This window comes from Corvus brachyrhynchos, unplaced genomic scaffold (assembly GCF_000691975.1).
Source record: "Corvus brachyrhynchos isolate BGI_N302 unplaced genomic scaffold, ASM69197v1 scaffold14, whole genome shotgun sequence".
NCBI classification, from domain to species: domain Eukaryota; kingdom Metazoa; phylum Chordata; class Aves; order Passeriformes; family Corvidae; genus Corvus; species Corvus brachyrhynchos.
The window spans coordinates 7,274,195-7,294,600 of record NW_008239110.1 but is presented as its reverse complement, the minus strand read 5'-3'; the positions used below and the strand labels follow the sequence as shown (position 1 = coordinate 7,294,600).

At 38.1% G+C, this 20,406-nt stretch overlaps 1 protein-coding gene across 6 annotated transcripts in view; it reads right to left on the bottom strand.

The window, feature by feature from the left end:
• The window catches only part of ARMC2 (armadillo repeat containing 2), a 61,000-nt gene extending 40,616 nt beyond the window's left edge, over window positions 1–20,384 (bottom strand). Inside the window, exons 1-8 of one of the 6 annotated variants that reach the window (XM_017739703.1) lie at window positions 20,159–20,384; window positions 17,894–17,994; window positions 17,419–17,666; window positions 16,729–16,801; window positions 15,173–15,341; window positions 13,756–13,966; window positions 10,474–10,524; window positions 1,334–1,404 (exon numbers count right to left, since the gene is read on the bottom strand). In XM_017739703.1, the coding sequence (XP_017595192.1) occupies window positions 1,334–1,404; window positions 10,474–10,524; window positions 13,756–13,966; window positions 15,173–15,341; window positions 16,729–16,801; window positions 17,419–17,636 (793 nt within the window). In that variant the 5' untranslated portion in view covers window positions 17,637–17,666; window positions 17,894–17,994; window positions 20,159–20,384. Of the gene's footprint in view, window positions 1–1,333; window positions 1,405–10,473; window positions 10,525–13,755; window positions 13,967–15,109; window positions 15,342–16,728; window positions 16,802–17,418; window positions 17,667–17,893; window positions 17,995–20,158 lie in introns of those variants that run through there. The other 5 variants (XM_008637758.2, XM_017739704.1, XM_017739705.1 and 2 more) reach the window with 5 other exon arrangements.
• Window positions 20,385–20,406: the final 22 nt, after the last annotated feature.

The following is a 20,406-nucleotide window of genomic DNA, read 5'->3' as shown; positions in this document are numbered from 1 at the left end:
AATGACCAGAAAATCCATGACTATAAGGAAAACCAACATTACTAAATTGTGTGTGTCCCAGTCCAGCGAGATTTTTTTAAGCTGATGAAAAGGAATGGTCCTAGCTGTATTTAAAATATTGCAGAATCTGTCCTGAACTTTCTAATGGAGCAAATCACAACGGAACAGAAAAAATACTCAAGCAAAAGAATGCAGCAAGTTTAAGTTGGTTGTCTCAGTTTTTCATAGGTCTTAACCACTGCTTTGCATTCTGGTCAAAAAAAAAAAAAATCACTAATCAGTCTACATTTATTGGTTGCTGTTTTTAGCATGTAAATACAAGAGCCTTAGCAACACGGAGCTTTTAAAAGCTGAGTACTGCCTGACTTAGAATGTTTAGCCTTTTCACTGAATACTGAGTGGCCACAAATAGATCAATATTAAAACAGCCTACCTCCTCCCTAAAATGTCAAAGCACAAGCACAATTCATATCAGAAAATAATTTGTAAATGAGCATTCCACCCAGAATCCCATTGTAGAGAAGAAATGATGGAGAATTCCTACTGCTGCCCCACTCTTTATTGTGGGATTAAAGATGAAGCATGTACAAACTAAGGAAGCTACATAAAGTTAAGAAAAGTAGATATAAAAAGAAACAATCCTAAAAATACACTTTACATTTGCAATAACACCAATCAAACAGCACAAACAAATTAAAAGGCTTGTAAGTATACTAACTCCCATGACATGGTAAATACTCTCTGCTCTTTGTAAGGAAATGAAAGCAGAGCACATTACAGCCTTTGCCAGAATGATCTGGAATAACAGAATTTCTCAGTTCTAGAAAAATAGTATTAAAGCATAATAACAGAACAGTAGAAACTTCAGGTTTCCATACCAGAGTCTCAAATACACACTTGTGACGTATGAAATGTGCCAGCTATGAGGAAATATTATTAAAATCCTTTATGTAAAATTAGCAAAATACATCCCTACACAGCAATCCAAAATCTCTATCTTCAGGTAATACAGGCTGGCATAATTTTATTCGTTTCTGTGCAACTATGACAGATTACAAAAAGTGATGGGCAATTAAGGTATTAATGGATTGGCAAATTCTTAAGCCTAGATATGGGAAAAGCAAGAGAGAAAATACCGACAGAATTTGAGAGTCAAGATCTCTTGAATATTGTTTCTCTTTACTAAGAACAGTAAAAAAACCCAATATATCTAGAAAACCAAAATTATTGTTCAGTGAATAGTAAAGAACAATATCGTCAAATTACAAGAATTAGATTATTTCTACTTGACTGCATTTCACATTTTTTGAATGGAGATGGAAATTCCTTGTACCTGTTACTCTTCTCTTCCAGCCTGAACTCCTTGGCTGTGATGACTTTTTGCCAGGCTCTTTCATCTGGTTGCTAAAAGATACCATATGGACACAAAAAAGTATTATGAGAAGACAGTGCTCAAAATGCTTGTTCTTTCTCATGCATTGAGTTGTGCATATTAATAACTAATTAGAAAAGATGATGTTATTTTACTAAGTTAGTAATTAGCTGCTCATTAATACTTACATGTAAATACAACCTCCTCCTGTATGTATTACAGAAAGTTCCTTCAGAAATACTGACATATTCACACCACAAGAGGTCACCATTATGGAACACAAAACCTAAAGCATTTCTGCTTGCTCAATAAAACTGAAAGATGAACCAAACTAAATTCAGAAAGAGACAATTTCTATTTTACCATAAGTTTCATTAAATGAATATAAACTCAACTGACTTAAAACTGTAAGTTCATCCATTCACAAGGACAGGGGTTTTTTTCTGGCAGGATTAACACTTTTAAAAAGTTTAATGAGAAGACCTTTTAAAGAAGCAAACAGCAGAGTATCCTTTCAAGTATATATTAGAATTTCTAGGTCTGCTAATGAACTATTGCTAACTGCATAGTGGTCACTAGTTCTGTTAGTACAAGAAACAGGAATGTTGCCATTTCTATTGTTTTACAAAGTAATGCAAACTACTACATACATCTATAATAGATTCATTTATTTATTCTGTTTGCCTAGCTACACTCTCAAGCAACACTGATCTAAAAGAAATATACAAGATGTTGACACTCTGCTATCAAACTGGAATCTTTCCTCCTGTACTAAAGAGAAAGTCTTAATCTATGTTTTCTATTCTCAGTGTTTAACACTTCTTACTCCATTTAAAGCTCATGTACCAATACAACCTAATCTCCTGAATTCCCTTCTAAAGATGACAGTAGTGTGTTAGCAATGTTATTTCAATTTTTTTAAACCAGTTAATTTACTTACTCTAAGATTTAAAGCTAAACTGTTGTTTAAGTAGTTTGCTGGATTGGTGCCTAAATCCTGTCTGTCAGTCCAGACAGAAGATGTAAGTCATCCTATCAACAGATGGAGACGGAATAAAAGACAAAGCTCTTGCAAGATCAGTTCCCTACAAAAGGGACTGGATAGCTCACTGTGATCAGTCAAAAATTTCCCAAGCAATCACATTACAGAGGAACAGTTGCTTCATTATGGCTAACAGTGAATAATGCTTTATCTTTACAACACGAGGATTTAAGTACTCCAAAATCCAAATGCTTACACAAACTATCTTGAAATTATTTCAGCTCATATACAGCAATTTCTACTCCTATGGGGAAGCAATACTTCATAAAGAAAAAAAAAACAAGTGCTTGCATCTCTAAAATTGTCTGACATCTCCAAGAAAGAGGGGTTTTAGAGTACACATTACAGACAGTACAGTGTATTGGTAGAAATAAAAATTTGGTTCCATTTCTGTAAATACCTTGTCCTATACACTTTCAAAGTTTCAGAAATGTTTCTGCAAGTTTCAGCCATCCCTGAAATCAAGACTACAACCTGAAATGTCACTGGATAAGCAAGAGAACAAGTTCAGTCACCTTATACTAACATAGCTGTACTCAGAAATCAGTACCTTCAGAACTCTGTGTAGGCATGACGATACTACATGCCTATATGAATATGGATGTTTGATTTCACTTTCCTCAGAGAAAGAGTTTTTGTAACCATATCCTGTCTGTGTCTCTTCCCTGAAAATGCAAATCCAGGATGAATCCAAGAAACCTCAACAAAGACAATCCTGTGAGTTTTGTTGAAAGCAAAAGCAGATTAATAAAAAAAGACACTGAAGCGAAGGATGAGTTAACTTACCAGATAGAAACACCATATACGTGAGATAGAGAGTAAGGCCATGCCAACTGTGCATGAAAAGAAGTTGGGCTGGAATCCATTGTTTTTTAAACATCAGTATCAACCAGTTTAGAGACTTAAATGAGTAGGAAAGCAGATTATTCTGTGAATACCAGCAGTACAACAATCTGTGCTTTTGGGAAACATCGTCCTAAGTCACCCGAACTTCCATTATTTTCAGAAAAAGAATACACTGAATACCTACATAAATGGGAATGACTGGTGGGCAGGCTTATATTTATGGAACATGTACAATTTATGAATTCTGTGAGAGATTATAAAATTCCTTTATGTAGCTTTACCACTCTGCCGACTTCATTTTAGTTACACAGACTTTCGTTTCTTTATCTTTACATTTTCATTTAGGACTGAAACTTAAATAGAAGTATCTCATTAAGAACAATGCAGTTAAAATATAATCAACCTATTCTAAAAGATAAGTTACCTACTATTGAAGGGAACTGGCTTGTCAAGAGAGTGGTTGCCTTGGAAACAAAGTCAATTGGCAGAAATCTGATCGTCGGGTAAGGGGCTCATCAAGAAATCTACTGACAGAGGCTCTGATGATTTACAGAAGAAAAGGAACTTAGCAAGTGGATCATTCTTATCCTTCTCACATACAAGAAATCATAGTAGCCTCAATGAAGAACACTGCTTTCCTGAATGTACATAGAGTGTGAGGACTTCCAAAAGGAAAGTGAGCCAGTACTGGAGTAGTGTGGTGTGGTGGGTTGACCTTGGACAGCTGCGGGATGCCAGATCACACCACTCTTTTTACTCCCCTCCTCAGCAGGACTGAGGGTAGAAACAAGATGGAGAAAAACTCACAGGTCAAGACAAAAACAGTTTAATAAAGCAAAAGCAAAGGCCGCTTGCAGAAGCAAAGTAAAACCAAAGATTTATGCTCAACTTCCCACCAGTAGGCAATGTCCAGCCACTTCCAAGGAAGCAGGGCTTGAGTACGTGCAGCGATTGCTCTGGAGGACAAAACTCTTAACAATAAATGCCCCCTCACTTCCTTTGTCTTCACTTTTATTGCTGAGCAGACATCATACAGCATGGGAATCCCTTTAGTCAGTCTGGTCCAGCTGTCCTGGTTATGTCCCCTCAAAAGACCTTGCCTAGCCCGAGCCTACTGGTGACAGGCATATGTTGGAGAGACAGCGCTGATGCTGTGGAGCACTGCTCAGCAGCAGCCAAAATGCTGGTGTGTCATCAACATCATCCTTCTAGCTACCAATGCAAAGCACAGCACTGTGAGTGCTGCTCGAGGGACAATAAACTCCATCTCAGCCAGACCCAATACATGCTCAGTATTCTTCCCTGGTGAAAGAATGGATAATTAAGTGAAAGCTGCATTTATTCAGAAATTCTGCATGTTTAGACATTTACTTGAGTGTTCTTGCCATCAGACTCTCGTTAATAGTAAATCTGCAAACTTTCACCCTTCCATGGTATTCCAGGGAAAACTACATTTCTACAAAACATATCCCAGAGGCAAAGAATTGAACTAGTAATCTCCAAAGACGCTGCACACAACAGCTAGGTTTGAATCAGAAATGTGAATGTAAGATCCCAGTGGATGAATAGGGCTTGGGCTCCTTCCTCATACTGCACCTTAAATATCTGACAATCTGGTTACCTCTTTACCTGCAAACCAGTGTGGCAATGGGTCTGAATTTTGGTTCACACTGTCCCATAGATTTAGACCCTTAGCAGCGCCTCTGCTACAGCTTTGTAGTAACCCAAGAAAAGTGTTAACTTTCCTTGACAAACACCTGGGCACAGAGGTAGGGACATTCCCAGACAGTACCTTGTGTGTGGGTATTAAAAAGAGGGAGGGAATTAAAAATAGTTTCATTGTATTAACATAATGTATGACACTGCAGATAGCTACCAAGCTAGAAACTAACTCCTTTGTTCAATTTTTATTAATTATTAGTAGAGATGTATCCCTGGTGCCCCTGATTATTTAGTTACCAGTTAAGAGAGACATTTGGCCTAATACTAACAATTTAATGCTTCTCTACAGAATTGTATCTATCAGGCACCTGTGTTCATCAAGGTAGCAAAGCTTAACTTGAACAAAAAGAGAACATGCCCATCTTCTCTGAATTGTCCAGCTTCAAGGCATTCCCTCTTGACACTACCCTCTCCTCATGGTAAGGTTCCTGTAACATCTCACATATCCTTACAGCTTTGGGAGACAAAACTAGATAACATGTAGTGGGAGAAGAACAGAGAAGCACAGTAACTGAGACAGTGTAATAAAGAATGAAGAATATACAGGTTAGTTTTCAAACAGAAGAGTAGGAATAAAGGGAAATGAGAAAAAGACAAGGGCAGTGGGGATAGAAAGCGTCATAAGCCCCACAGTATCTCCTTCTGCAAGTGCCAAGGCCTCACACAACTTTGCTCATGCAGAAGTTATGAGCATCTCCTTTTGCACCCATGTAAACTGGCTCTACGGACTCTCTCTTAAAGTAGAGACAGGAACATGGACTATCCCATGTAAAGCAGAATCTGAACAGATTCTCAAAAAGGCAGAGACCTACTAACACACAGACTGTGCACAGCATGCCCTGAGTAAATGCTGTAAGGAAGCCATAGACTGTAGACACGATCTGATGTCTGGAAACAGACTTCTTTTTCCATTTTTAAACATGGCCTTTCTATTAATCCAAAAAACTCTCTAATTATGAGCACATGATTTCTACACATCCATATCTGCAGAGCCCTTTCTGTATCTATAGAACCACAATTCTTGTAAGTTCCTTCCTCAGAAGCAAATCTAAGCCCCAGATAGTTTAATTGTTTAACCTTAGAGCCCTTTTATTTTTGGTCTTTATTTTGGTAAGGCAAACAAACCTTTTTTATTCCATTTTCCCCTCACAGTCATCCAATTTCTCCCCAATGTATTCTCCTTCATTATATCCCCTTCCGGCCCCACAAAATTCCTTTTTCTAGTTTATTTAAAACCCAAAAATGTGACTGAAATTTTTACAAATTTTATTTTGGATCCTTGATGTATCCATGTTTTCAGGTCTGCAGAAGCCTAGGAGAGCAATTTCTAACTTTTCACAAAGCTCTAAAAACAGTCTAGGCACTGCAGTAGATGCAGACTGTTTATACATAAATACAAGCACTGAACATCTGATTCTACCAACATACGTTGTGTGCACTGGAAAGCCAGACATGGTGTATCTACACCCAAAAATCAAGACATTTCACTAAGCTTTAGGAAGAACAGAATTCTAGCAATGCTAAGGAGATCCTGGGGGCCTGTTCAGGCAAGCCAGATGTATCAAAATGACTACTAGACACAAAGGTGTTCTTTCAGACTAGAGCAGAGTTCAGTCCCCTTGAATGTGGATAATCCTTAAACAGATAGACCAGTTAGGAAGAATGTTCTTTGAGATGTTACTGACACGTATATTCAGAGTGTGACTACACATCTATGCTGTAATCTGGGTTTATTTTTATTGCTAGTACTATCCAGGATGGCATGCCTTACGTGGATAAGGATCATTTGGCTATTTAAGCAGCTGAGCACTTTCCGTTCAACCCAAGATTCACAAATTCTATGTGGACTACAAAGGGAAAAGCTGCAAGGAGGTGTTGTGAAAGTATATATAACCGATAAATCCTTAAAAAGAACCATCATGGGTAAATAGTTTTTCCTGTTTTGAGCACCTGCCATGGGGGAGAAGAAAGAGCTCCTGTCACACAACCAAAAGACATTGATAAGAACCCCTGCCAAGCCTTCTCTTCTCCATGCTGAACAGTTCCAGCTCTCTCAGCCTTTCCTCATACAAAGGATTCCTTCCTATCTCAGCAGCTGGATTTCCTCCAGCCGTTTCATATCTCTATTGCACTAGGAAGCCTGGAACTGGTCCCAGCAGTCCAGGTGTAGCAGAGGTTTTCAAGACGCAAATGAACAAAGTGCTAGATAATCTCATCTAGGCTCTCTTTTCCACAAAAGATTGGACCAGATGATCTTTTGAGGTCTCTCGAATCCTGAGCTGTTCTATGAACTTGGTGTACACCAGGACCTCCAGGTCTTCTTCTTCAAAGCTGCCTCCCAGGTGGATCACCCCCAGTATATAATGGTACCCAGGGTTGTTCCTGCCCAGACGCAGGACTTTGCACTTCTCTTTGTTAAACTGCATCAGGTTCCTAGCAAACCATTTCTCCAGCCTGCTGAGGCTCCTCTGGACCAATGGGTTGCTTATCCACTTACTGCCAGTTATCACTTCTTCTAAATTATTCAGAACAGTGGTCTCATGAACAGCCCATCAGATCTCTTGGCAGGAGCACTGCAGAAAGATACGTAGGGCTCTAGACCAAGTTTATCAGGGGACAGCCAACCTCAGCAGCTTTGTCTCAAGAAGAACAATAGCAGCTCCAGGGAAAGTTAAAGGAGCTAATGGTGATCCTGGGAATTAAGGCACTAAGGATAAGGGAGCAAAGCCTGAGTCAGCAGCAAGGGGCAAAGCGGTGCAAGGGCCCCAAGGCAAAGAAGGGGAGTCAGACACAGAGCTGCAGCAAGTGAGAGAAACTGCAAGGGATCTTCTCAGAGCAGGTTCATTTACACAATGCTTAGGAGCCACTGCTTCAGGAAACAAACCCCTGCTACCATGATTCTTCCACTCCAAGTGTTTAGTGATCAAGAAACAAGAATTCTAACTCTGAACCAAAATAACTGATGTTAACAACAAGACATTGCTCTGTAGACTTTGAAACGAAGTATAAACAACATCCCCGTATTTTTGCCAAAGCAACTAGTATGAAATGTTTTTAGCTTTTGGCAAAATGAGAAAAATTAGTATTTTGTTCTGCCATTTATTCTCACAGAAATTAATTTTCCCACATACCAATTAACAATTGCATTTCTCATTAATCCCTTTATTCCAATTTCATTATACTATCCAGACCTTTTATGTTGCCAGAAGGACATCAGAATTAGTTTTTGGTATTGTCTTTCATTAGTTGAATTGTAGGGAATATGTTTTTGTGGTTTTTATTGCAAACCAACTGATTTCTTCCTGACCCATAACTTAGCACTTGAAAAGCACCCTATATTTTAGAACTGACCTTCACTGAGCCTCTTAAGAGAATCTGTCCCTACTTTGCTCAGCTACCACAGAATCTTTCATTCTGTGATGTCATCTGAGGGACAAACAAGACAGATAAACACAATCTGGAAATAAGCCTCAAAGAAAAAAACCCTAGTGTTAACAGCTCAATTTTTAAAGATTATTTTCCTTTTCAAAAAAACAATGGAGCCAAAATTACTTGCAGACAGCTAAAAGAGATATAAAATAAAGTATTAAGCCAATTACACAAAACTTGAGTCAGTCTTGTTTTTCAACCACAAAACTTCTCAAAAGCATGAAAATAATTGAAAAACTGGTAATATAGATGTCCTGAAATTATTTCAGGAACTGTAGAGAATTATAAGGAACACCATTAAGAAGAGAAAAAAAACAAAGGGAGTGAAAACTATAATCAAGTGTATAACTGATACCACTAATACAAGAAAAGATAACTAGTAGAAAGACAACATAATTTGCCAAAATATATTGACAAATAGACCAACTACACTCTGAGTCATCCTAAAGATGAGCAAGTACCAATTCTTCTATAAACACAATCACGGGAATAGCTCATTTCTTATGACAACTCCAGCGATAAAAAAATACAGTATTTCTTATTTATACAGAAAAAGATACAGATGAAGAACCTCATGCACATGTTAAACACTATGACTTAAAAGAATAATCAAGGTTGATGAAAAACCTCTATCCTATCCTTTTTATTCTTCACAGTCCTTGCATATTCTGTCTAATACTGAAAACACTAACAGTATCTATTTGTGGTATCTTTACACAAGCAGATAACTGACAGTCTAATTCTAACCATAAAAAATACCTAAAATATTAGCCTAAATATATTTGAGTCTGAAAACCACATCACCATCATCTTCCTAACCTGAACCTTGCATAAGCATTGCATTTCTAAAAAGAAAATAAATTTAAATCCATTTTTACTATAGGTCTACCTAGACTGAATTAGCATTCTTTCTTTACCCTTTGCGTGGCACACTTACCCATTACAGAATTACAATTCAATCAGTAATAAGAACTAGATCTCCCAGATTTGGAGACCAATGATGTTGGCCTGAAACGAATCACTAGAGGGGAAAGACTCTTTGGAGTACACTGTAAAAATGAGCCTAAACTCCACTGTCTCTTCTGTGAGCTAAGAGACCAGAGATAAGTTACCTCTTACCCTTTTCTTTAGAAGTCTGTAACAAGTTCTGAAAAAAAAAAGAATTCCTCTTTCCCAGTGCTCTCTCAGTATACCAAACCAGGCACAGTCTGGAAAACTTTGTAGAAAGCTCTACCTGTGAAAGATTTCCCACCACGCAATTTTTTCTCTCTTAAATTAGTGGTCCAAATAGCCAGTGGAACTGAGGCAAAAACAGATAAAGATTAGTTGGGAGTACATTAATTTCCTGTTTTCCTGTCTTTATGAGAATTCACAAAGTTGTCAATATATGTAATAAAAAAAAAAAAGGAGAAAAATACTGAAAAAAGTCTGGAGAATCAGCTAAACCATATAATAAACCAATATCCACCCCATGTCATTCATTTCAAAAAAATCATCCAAAGCAAAACAGAATGGGTGTTCCCCTTAGCAAAAAAAAAAAATCTCTCTCTTCTGTGGAAATCTTTTGCTTTGAAGAGAAAAGGAATTTTGGGCATAGTGTATTTTGGGCACAGATGTGAAGGCTGTTTAGGCAACCAGAGACAAGTGATTTCCAGTGGCCCTCCCACCCATCCTATTCTATAGGATTCCCTTTATCATTTAATCCGCTGCTTCCATCATTTTCTATTGACATATTCCAAAACTCTAAAAAAGTACAAGAAAGTACTCTCATGGAAGAAGAATACATCTCAAGGATACTGTAAAACAGGCATTTAATAAAGAGACCAATGGTGAGAGAAAACAGGGCACAGTATATCTTCTTTACAGCACCTGCTAATCCTTTTGTAGCTCTTTATAAAACTCACTTACTAAAAAAAGAACAGGCCACCTGGCAATGAACTGTTTGCCTCCAAACTCTTCCTCACTGAAGGCACCTCTCCTTTTAAGGAGTCCTGGAATAACATCTAAGCTTTCAGAATACTGAGACACTGGAGTAGGAAAAAAAATCATCATCTTTTCTCACCAGGGAAACTGCTGCTCTTCATCAGCAAATCTGCCATTACTGTTGACACTTCTGTTGAAACATATGAATGCAGAAAACATTTTAGAAGTTTCACTTCTATAGCAATCACAATAGATGGCAAGGCACAACGGCTGGAGGAAGATGTAAACAAAACTGAGCTTCCTTATGATTGCCAGAAATTGTTCCTAGCTTTCCTGAGGCAACATGTCAATAAATTCAATCTGCTTTAATTAATATACCTATTCTATTACAACTAGATTGTTATTTGCAAAACAGAATTGCAAACAAAATGGCAAACAACTTTTCCCCTCAAAAGGTCCTTTTCTCCTTTTTCCCCCCAGTACCTTTATAAATCAGTAGTGATTTCATTAGCACTGCTCATTCTTTTCTTCAGTCTTTGGAACAACAAAAGAATGTCAGATAGAAAGTGAGCAAGCCTCTTGCTGGAAAAGAATACCTCCCTTCTGTTCTCTTTAAAATAAATGTAATAGCATTAATGGCAGGAATCTGCCACGCTGTTTTGGCATGCTCTACTGTTTCCTCATTAGCAGAAAAACAGTTTCATCAGGAAAGTTATTTCAGAACATGTATAGGAACTGTAGGAAAAGGGGAGTAGGAAGTTCCACGCACCTTCTACTGTACAAAGTGTACTATTTCTACAATCCTCTTGCTTAATACCTGCAAGGATTTTAAGTCACTCATACACAGAACTGAGGCTGACACATGCTTCATAGAGAATGACAGGACTCTAGGTAATAAAAGATTTCACATTCCTTTATGCTTTCACCCTATTACTCCTGAATGCAATATACTTTAAATAGAAAATATTTCATAACCCCATACAAGATGCCTCAAGTATTTATGACACAGAACCAGATGCAATCTAGCCTTACAATCATCTAGTACCTCTAAACATGTTCTACTGAGAAAGAATGCCAAATCTCTCACTGCAATGACCCCTCTGTGGCTCTGGAGCCTTTTACATACAACTATCACGAAGACCAAACTCAATAAACCATATGGAAGGCTAGGTTTGTGGTACCTTTCAACTGCATTGTCAGATGAAGAATAACATCTCTGAACTCACACAAACACATAGAACCAGGTTTGCATGACTTGTGTAGTATCATACACAAAGACTGGATTAATGCGCTCTATGGTCTAAGTCTTAGCAAGGAGTTAGAACGTGAGAGCAGCTGAGATTATCTACGGCCATCCCATCATGCGATGGCATGAACTGCTTGGGCTGATATCGATGAGAGACCTTTGTCTGTGGCTAAAGGGAAAGCATTTTGTATTATTCTTATGCATCTTGCAGCACTGCAGATGTATGTGGTACTCTAAGCCATACGAGCATGTAAAGGGTGTCAGGAAGCCTCGCATAGGCAGCATTGGCAAAAACCATCTCTGACTTGAGTACCCAGCAAGCATCCACAACCCACAGGAGAGGTAAAAATGGGCCATTCAAAAATACAGATCTTGCACTCAAGACAGAAGGATGGAGGAATGTTACATTCCTCTTCCATTTTGGAGAAAAATAGTCAGAACAATATTGGAAAGCAATTTTTTGTATTATCTTAAGGCCAGTAATTTGAGATCTAATTTAACTGATGTATGAGATTCATGATTGTAAAAAAGCACCAGTAACAAAAATGCAAAATCAAAAACTTGCAGAGCTCTCGTTCTTATAAAGAGAAGTGTATAATTTTGAACAGACAGGAAGCATGTCTAATGGGTTAGCTGTTCAATTATACATGCAAGTTTAAAACTATGACTGAGCAGGAAGGTCATTCTTTCCAATTAGCGAAAGTATCAACCGATTCTTTCCTATTAGAGGAACTTGGACACCATCAACTAAAACAGCAACCCAAACTGAAAGCAGAACTGAGAATGGCAGGACGCATATTCCACAAAAGGCACTACCCATTTCCACTGCAACACTAAAGTACTTCACACCACACCTTTAGTCAATAAAATTCTAATCACAGTAATTTATGTGGTATGACTACCCAAATAGTCTTTGTCTAAGAAGTTATTGGACCACTGATTTTAAAGGGAGAAAATTATATTGCAGTGAAGCATTCTCCTTGGTGCTTTACTTCCCTTTTTTTCACCTACATTCTTCATCTCTGCTCTTATTTTCTCATTCTTCCTCCCTCCACACTCATGGAGTTTTTTCTTTGCTACAACAAGTCTTCACTCTTTCAGAATCTTTTTTAAAAATCCTGCTTACAGTTTAACATAAAAGAGTGCTATGATAGCTCTGTTATGTATCATTTCCTGTAACAGTCTCAAGGGACAACATTCTCTGAACTATTAAGTGCTATCATCAAGTTAGTAAATGAAAGGCCTTTCATAATATAAAATTAAGACTATAATCTTTAATATCAAAGGTGCTTAAGAATATCCAGGGAAATAACTCTTCCCTACGCATAGAAAGACGCTAGAAAGAAGATACTGGCAAATATATATTTTTAAGAGTGCACAAGTTTTTATAAGGATGTGTTTTGAAAATAAAGTGTTTTTCATTCTTTGTTGTTGAGATTGCCAGATCCGTCAATGTTACTAGCACAAAACAGCTGTTCATCTGACTACTAATGCAGCAACTGATACACCAAGTACACATAGTGCCATGGGACTATTCCTCCTTGTGCAAGAATTCACATCTGAACCAAAAGAAAAACAAATTACTTGATTATGAATTAAAGAACGGACATGATATTCCAGGTTCCGTAAAAACAGACTGCAGGCATGTCAGTCTCGTTAATCTCTTACACCTATTTGGTCATCCAAAAAAAAAGAACTAAAAATTCAAAGTCACAAAAAATTCTGCTTCTATTGCCAATGAGTTTAAGCCTGGTTTTGATGTATGATCACATACCAGAACTGAAAGTATGGCTCTACTCATCTGTCAAACTATGTGAAGGCAATATAGCAGCTTAAAACAACAAGACTAAAGTGCAAAAGCAAGCACATCAAATTTGAACTTGAGGATTCTACATGCAATGATTAGAAGACTTAGTTTTGCAATGTTAATGATCAAACAAAAGGTATTTCATATCGAACAAATTTCTATCAACAATTTTTTACAAATTAGTCTTTTGAACATAGAAACTTCCTAAAAGAAGAAATGTAAGTTTTTCTAATAATCTAAATACAGTTTCATTTTAAAGCATATGTAATGTTATCGTCAAATTCCAATAATTTTAGGCATTTTGATACTTGCACAATTGAGTATCTAGGAAGAGGGTTGCGTGGAAGATGCACATTACCAATGCTGACCTTTCTCCTCGCAGCTGAAGTGAAAATTTTCCTGGTGTCCCTTCTATGGAGTCTTCACTTCCTGATCTGGTGATATGCTCATTACAAATTAATTGTCCACTTTCATCATGAAATGATGTGCACAGCTTTTGCTCTGCTAAGCAGTTATTATTACTTCTGTCAAGATTATTCATCATCATAGTTGGTTCTTCAAAATCTACCTTCTCTTCATCTGAAATAGTCAAAGAGAATACATTTTGTTCAAGTGCTCTTACGAATTACTGCCTGTCGTGCTACATTATCAAAATTTGCTTGTATCAAAAGCTGAGAAAGCTTAAGACTATTAAGAGTAAGGTTGTCAATGTCTTCTTATGAACAGTATTTCTTAAAGTCTTTTGGGTTTGTGTTTTAAAGTTTTAATATTCCATCTTCTTTTATTTCCCTCTTACCAATGAGTGGATTGTACCTTGAGAAAAAAGTGACTGTATTTCAGGACCTGAATATTATGAAGGAACTCAGGAAAAAGGCAGCTGTTAATCCTGTAGCTTCTGTGTATACACAATAAGAACCTCCACAAAAAACCCCCTCACATAAACATTTGCATGATCCCAAAAGGGGAGAAGGAATCAAGGCAGGTTACAACTACATTAGCTTCTCAACTTCTTCAATTAGTAACATCAACTTATTAAGGCTACATGAAGGGGTACATTATATAAAGATATATTTATAGAATAAATACATAATAATGAAGTAAAGTTTAGTACTTTTTACATATTTTGCAATAAGGTAAAAAGTGAGATATTCAGTTTATCGTGTAAAGTAACAATCCTGGGCAATGTAAGAATTGTCATTATAACAAATGAGTCTTCCTTCAATAAAGACAGAGTCCCAGCACACTTCATCAAGAGCAAACATGCAGGAAGCCAAGATGCCATTTCCCATCTGCAAGAAAACTACTTTTAAATCCCACATTTAGTGACCTTTATTAAGTCTCCACTAATGAAACTCTTAACAACAAATACAATGTAGTTGGAAGCCTGTCAAGCCATATCATTCCTTTTTATTTCTCCTTTTATGCTCAATAATCTGTCAAGGAATCTCCTTAGATGATGGCATCTCGTTATCTCTTAAAACATGTCAGCATTTAATGTTAATCTTACGCACTGAAGACAACTTTCAGTAAAATTCCATTACTTGGAAACCTATAGGAAAAAGGGGCATCTGAATAGCTTTCAACTCACTTTCAGCAGTGCAAGCCAGCATCATTTTGGGAAACCACAGTTTCAAAACTGCCTTAAACCCATTTAAATACTTCCAAAATTCACACTGAAAGGACACAGAGGTCCTTTCATATATTAATAATTCATGTAATTACCAATATTAAAACCCATCATGCAGTTGTTTTTCTAGCAAACAAGATGTATCAAAATGTTCTCACTCTGACCCAGAGGAACCGCTTGAGCAGAAAATAAATCTCCCAGAGAAGTTGGTCTAAATAAGTCTTTCCCAGCACTGCTGACTTTTCTAACCTCTGCAGCATCAGCAGGAGGTTTTGGAAGGAAAACAGAAGAATCTTCATCTTTTTCAGAAGTGATTAGTACTCGTTTCTGTGACAAAGATAAAGGAGACTTTTAAAACAAAGCACAGATAATTTAATTTTCATGTAAGTAAAAATTAAAAAAAAAAAAAAGAAACCCACATAATTTCTAACAAAGGGCTAAATTCAGAACGGAACAGAAGTTACATTGGCTTGCTCATTAAGAAATTTTCATATCCTGAATCTAATGATACCATTCCACCAAACAAACCAGATGTCTATACCATTATCCCCACAGAAAGCCATTTAAAAGCCAACATTCAGGGGCGCAGAAAACAAAAACTAGCTTGAGTAGAACAACTCAGAATTATTTATTCCTCATAAATACTCATTTAACTACATCTGAAGCAAGCTTATTTATCAAAGAAAATATTGTGCCAACGACTATTGCGAACAATTCTAGAGATACATCTATTCTTTGATTTGTTTTTGAGCATTAAAACAGCATTTCCAAAACACTTCAAATATGTTCACATCCTATGTACTACTTCCTATCACACAGAGACAAATCATGCAGATCCAGAAACATCAAAGTCCTAGTTTTATGACAGTATCTTGCATCTTAGAGGATGCGAATAAGCCCCCAAATCTCTATACCAAGCACTTGTTCTGCCCTTGCCCTACATAAAAGCACTGACCTCTAAGATTGATAGCAATTTCCTTAAAATAAAGAATCCACTAGAAAGTCTCCAGCTGATTCCTTAGAGCTCTCCACAGTATTAGCTGAAGAAGCCAACAGATGAGACCAACTCCCCACAACCATCATGATTAACACAAGCTCTCCATTTACAGCGTACTAACTTATCTCCATTGATAAAGCAAATCACTGATAAGATCCTCCCTGGTCTTCTCCAGGCTGAAAGTTCTCCTTTCTCTCTGTCCCTTCATCACCTTTGTGGCCATTCATCAGATTCTCTCCAGTAGCTCCATGTCTTTCTTGTACTGCGGAGCCCAGAACTGGATACAGCACTCCAGGCGTGACCTTACCAGTGTCGAGTAGAGGAAAAGGATCATTTCCCTCAACCTGCTGGCAAAACCCCTTCTAATGCAGCCCCAGATACCATCAGCCACTTTCCTAGCAGCAAGGGCACATTGTTGGCTCACGTTCACGCTCATGAACTTCATCTATTTTAGTAAACTTACACAAGAAAGCTGAATCAAGTATTCGTCTTCTGATTCTTGCTAATGTCACTTAGAATCATAAAGCCATACAGCAATATTTAAGTAGCTTAAATTATTTTCAGGTCTCTTTTGGGGAAAAAAAGACAAAACTGACTTTTTAAGTCTCAGACTGACATGACAATAAGTCTCCATTTTCCCCCAACGTCTTTAAATCTTTTCCTAACACTACTGAGACACTGTATGGGTACTGCATGAGTTATTTCCAGAGTACTTACATTAGCCAGTGGGCTCAGACGAACACCAGAAAGTGGTCTTGATTCAGCCAAATCAAAACTGGATGCATCAAGACTAACAAAGAAATGAAACATAGTTAGAATAAAGCAGACCCAGTGTTTTGCAGTCAGTTGGGTTTTTTAATTGCATGCTTTTTCCCTTTGCCAGTGAATACGGAGAAAGGGAAGAAAGGAAAAGTGACAAGAGCACTTCACGCCAACAAAACTCCACCTAGAAATAATTTTGAAGTAGTATAAGCTTTGTTTGAAAATGAGCATTTCAAACTTCAGGACCTAAAATTTTACATTTAGAAGATCCCAGAAGGCTCTGAAAAAAGATCTAGCATATAGGTTATAGGAAACAAGCAAGCTTTCACATGTTCTAGGAAAAAAGCTGAAGACTATCTCAATTAAAAGCATTCAAATGTCTCAAGAAAAGGTAAGTAACAGACTTATATTCTTATACTATTCTCCACATAGAAAACTAGTGTAATGACTGCCTCTGGTAGCTCTAATCCACAGGAACTTCCTGGACATGTAGATTAACACCAACAGTAAGGACCATTAGAAGAAGGCAAAGGATGTGATTAGGAATACAGATTAACACAGGGAAAATAATCACCGGAAGCATAATTACAGAATCAAATCTCTTGCTGCTAAAGGATATTTGAAAAAATCTTAAAGCCATGGTACCTAAAAACTGAAGCAGGTCTATTTTGAGGACATCGTGAGGATCGAGACCCAAAAAGTTTCCTTTGTTCATCTGCAGGTGTGAATGGTCTCTGAGTTCTTACTGTTCGCAGAGCACCTCTGGCTTCATTTACAATATCAGAACTGGTCGTAGGCTTTGCCACTGACAGCCGGTAGAACGGCTCTGTTTTTTTTCTATTTTCAGTCTTTGAAGCTTGCATTCCTCTGCAGAGTACTGCACAGGAAGAACACTGGAAGACACATGTGAAAGGCACAAAATATTATGCTAGTTTTAAATTACAAACCATTAATTCATCACTGGTTATGCTACCACAATATAGTTTAAAAGGGTAACTAAATCCTAGACAGTGCTGAAATAGTGGGAAATAAGGTACATTGATATTGCATTTCCCTCTCTATTCCCCAGTTCTGTAGGAAAATACTCAAGAACAGAAAGCATCTGACATGAAGAACCTACCTTCAGTTTTTTTACAGGGAGCTAAAATACATCACTGTTCCTCATGGCCAAATGTGGTCATCTACAATTCCATAGAAAATCTGTTTCTTGACACCTGATTACTTAGGAAACATCACAGCCAAAAAAAGATTCAATAATATGCTATAAAGAGACCAGACGTAGGAAAAACCCGATATATATTATTGACCTTAGCAAGAGCAGCTTCCTAATAGGTTCAAGAGGCATCATTATCAGTAACTTAAGCACAGTTATCAGTAATTGATAAGCAGAGACAAGGAAGAACAAGCAATCCATTTTTTTCCTCTGAAAGAAATGAGTCCCCAACCCATCCCCAAGAACACGCAAAGAAAGACAACACTAATGTAAGTCATCAACCCAAACTTCCAATCAGCATTCTGTCCTGCTGCAGTTTCTGGGAAATGCAGTGGGCAGTGACAGACTTGTTCCATCACCCCCTGGGCCCCGCACAACCCATCACTATCATGGTGCAGTTCTCTGTAGGTATCATCCTTGTTATTTTACAGCAAACTCATCATGAGTCTTACACCATCCAAAATTCCTCTTCTGCTTTTCAAACTTACCTAAAAAGAAAAATATGTTTCTGCACTGTGACTCAGACCATCTGGCAACTTGTATTCTCTCACACAGTTTATGACAATGAACTGACAGTGGATCAGACACCATCATCTTGGTTATTTCTAAACTATGGAGTGAAAAAAGTTCTTACATCCTTAGTTTGTTAGTTCAGTTCTTCCTGTTCTGCAGTTTTACTTTTCCAACTGCTTCTGCTTTCTTCAAGAGCCTGCACATTCTGGCACAGGCTCTCAAAGAACTACGCAACATAGAACTGGATGCTAAGGTAAAATGCACCAACCTCTTTTGCTAAATCATGCATAATTAAAAAACCCACAGGAACAGATCAGGAGCCTGAAACTATCAGTGTTTTTAATATTTCTGACTACCATCAATATATTACTTATCTTCGCTGTGGCTGAATTTTGTTCTCTATGCTCCTTACTCTTCCCGCTATTACAATGTGATTAAAAAAAAGTAAGGAGTTCCACTGCAGCTGTCTGTTTGGAGAAATTATACAGTCAGTCCTCACTAAAAAAGGAAGGTAGACTATCATTCCCTATTCCCCCAGCTACTGGGAGCCAGAATTTTGACCTTAAGTGGAAGACCTTCTGTGTAGGTCTTATGTCTGATACAGTTGGGAACAGTCCTGTGCAGGGCTGGGATTTGGAATTCATGATCCTTGTGAGTCCCTTCCAACTCAGCATATTGTGTGACTCCGTAATTTTGCTCTCCAATCCCAGCAGGTAGCAGACAGAGGGAATGCTGCAGTGCTGATGGGGACAGCATAACTGGTACACACAGATCTTGTCCCTCACTACTGTCACCATTTCCCAAGTAGCCTTTAACTTGCACAGCTGAAGAGCTGCTCTCTGACTCTCTGCTGAAAGGTAGAAGAGTATCACAGCAGTGTCTGAAAAGCCATACTTGGGCACTTGTCTTTATTCCCCAGTTGTTTACTCCAGGAGTCTGGTCTTTGCTGTACAGGAAGATTTTGAAGCAATAGACAGCAGTACAAGATCCACACATTAGTCCAAGCAATGTCCAAAAGCGAGAGAGCTGTACCCTCACGGCTCTTATCTCAGTTCAGTCAAGATGAGAGAAGCATGGCTGACTGCATGAGATGTCATGCATGTCTCAAGACCAGTGTCATTTAATTGCCGTGGTGCAGAGTGGGTATACCTGCAATCACTAAGTACAGTGAAGAGAAGCCCTGTACTCAAGCTGTGAACACTCCGCTCTCTGACATCTGAATCCATGTTCTGTCTGCCCTAGCAAATCTCTGGAATGGTTAGCACACAGGTACAGGTTTGGTAAGAATCCCACAATCATTGAGGTTGGAAGAAACCTTTAAGATCATCAAGTCCAACAGCCAACCCCGCACTACCCCTGTAACCCCTAAACCACATCATCCAGTGCCAGATCCAGATGCCTCCTAAACACGTCCAAGGTTGGTAACTCCAGCACCTTCCTGGCCAATCTATACCAATGCATGGCCATCCTTAGAGTGATGATTTTTTTTTTTTCTAATATCTAACCTGCATCTCTCCTGTCTCAGCTTAAGGCCATTTCCTCTTGCCCTTTCACCGCAGACACGTTAGAAGAGATGGGCTCCTCCTCACTACAATCTCCTTTCAGGAATATGCAAATAATAGCAATTATTAGACATAATTCTGAACAGCAGCAACTCACCAATCACAACTGATGCACTTTCACCCTGGTGAAATTCTGACGCATAGAAATCGCTATCAAAGAGAAAAAAGAACAAAATTACAAGTTGAGTCCACAACCCTCAGCGGAGTAGGGTTTCCAGCGCAGCCGTGGGGACAACACGTCCAAGAGGAACTCCCCAAATAAGCAGCACCTGTGGAATAAACGCTGTCCCAACCCAAACCCGGCAATCAAGCCTCTCTCCCGGGCACGTGAAAGCTGCCGGGAAG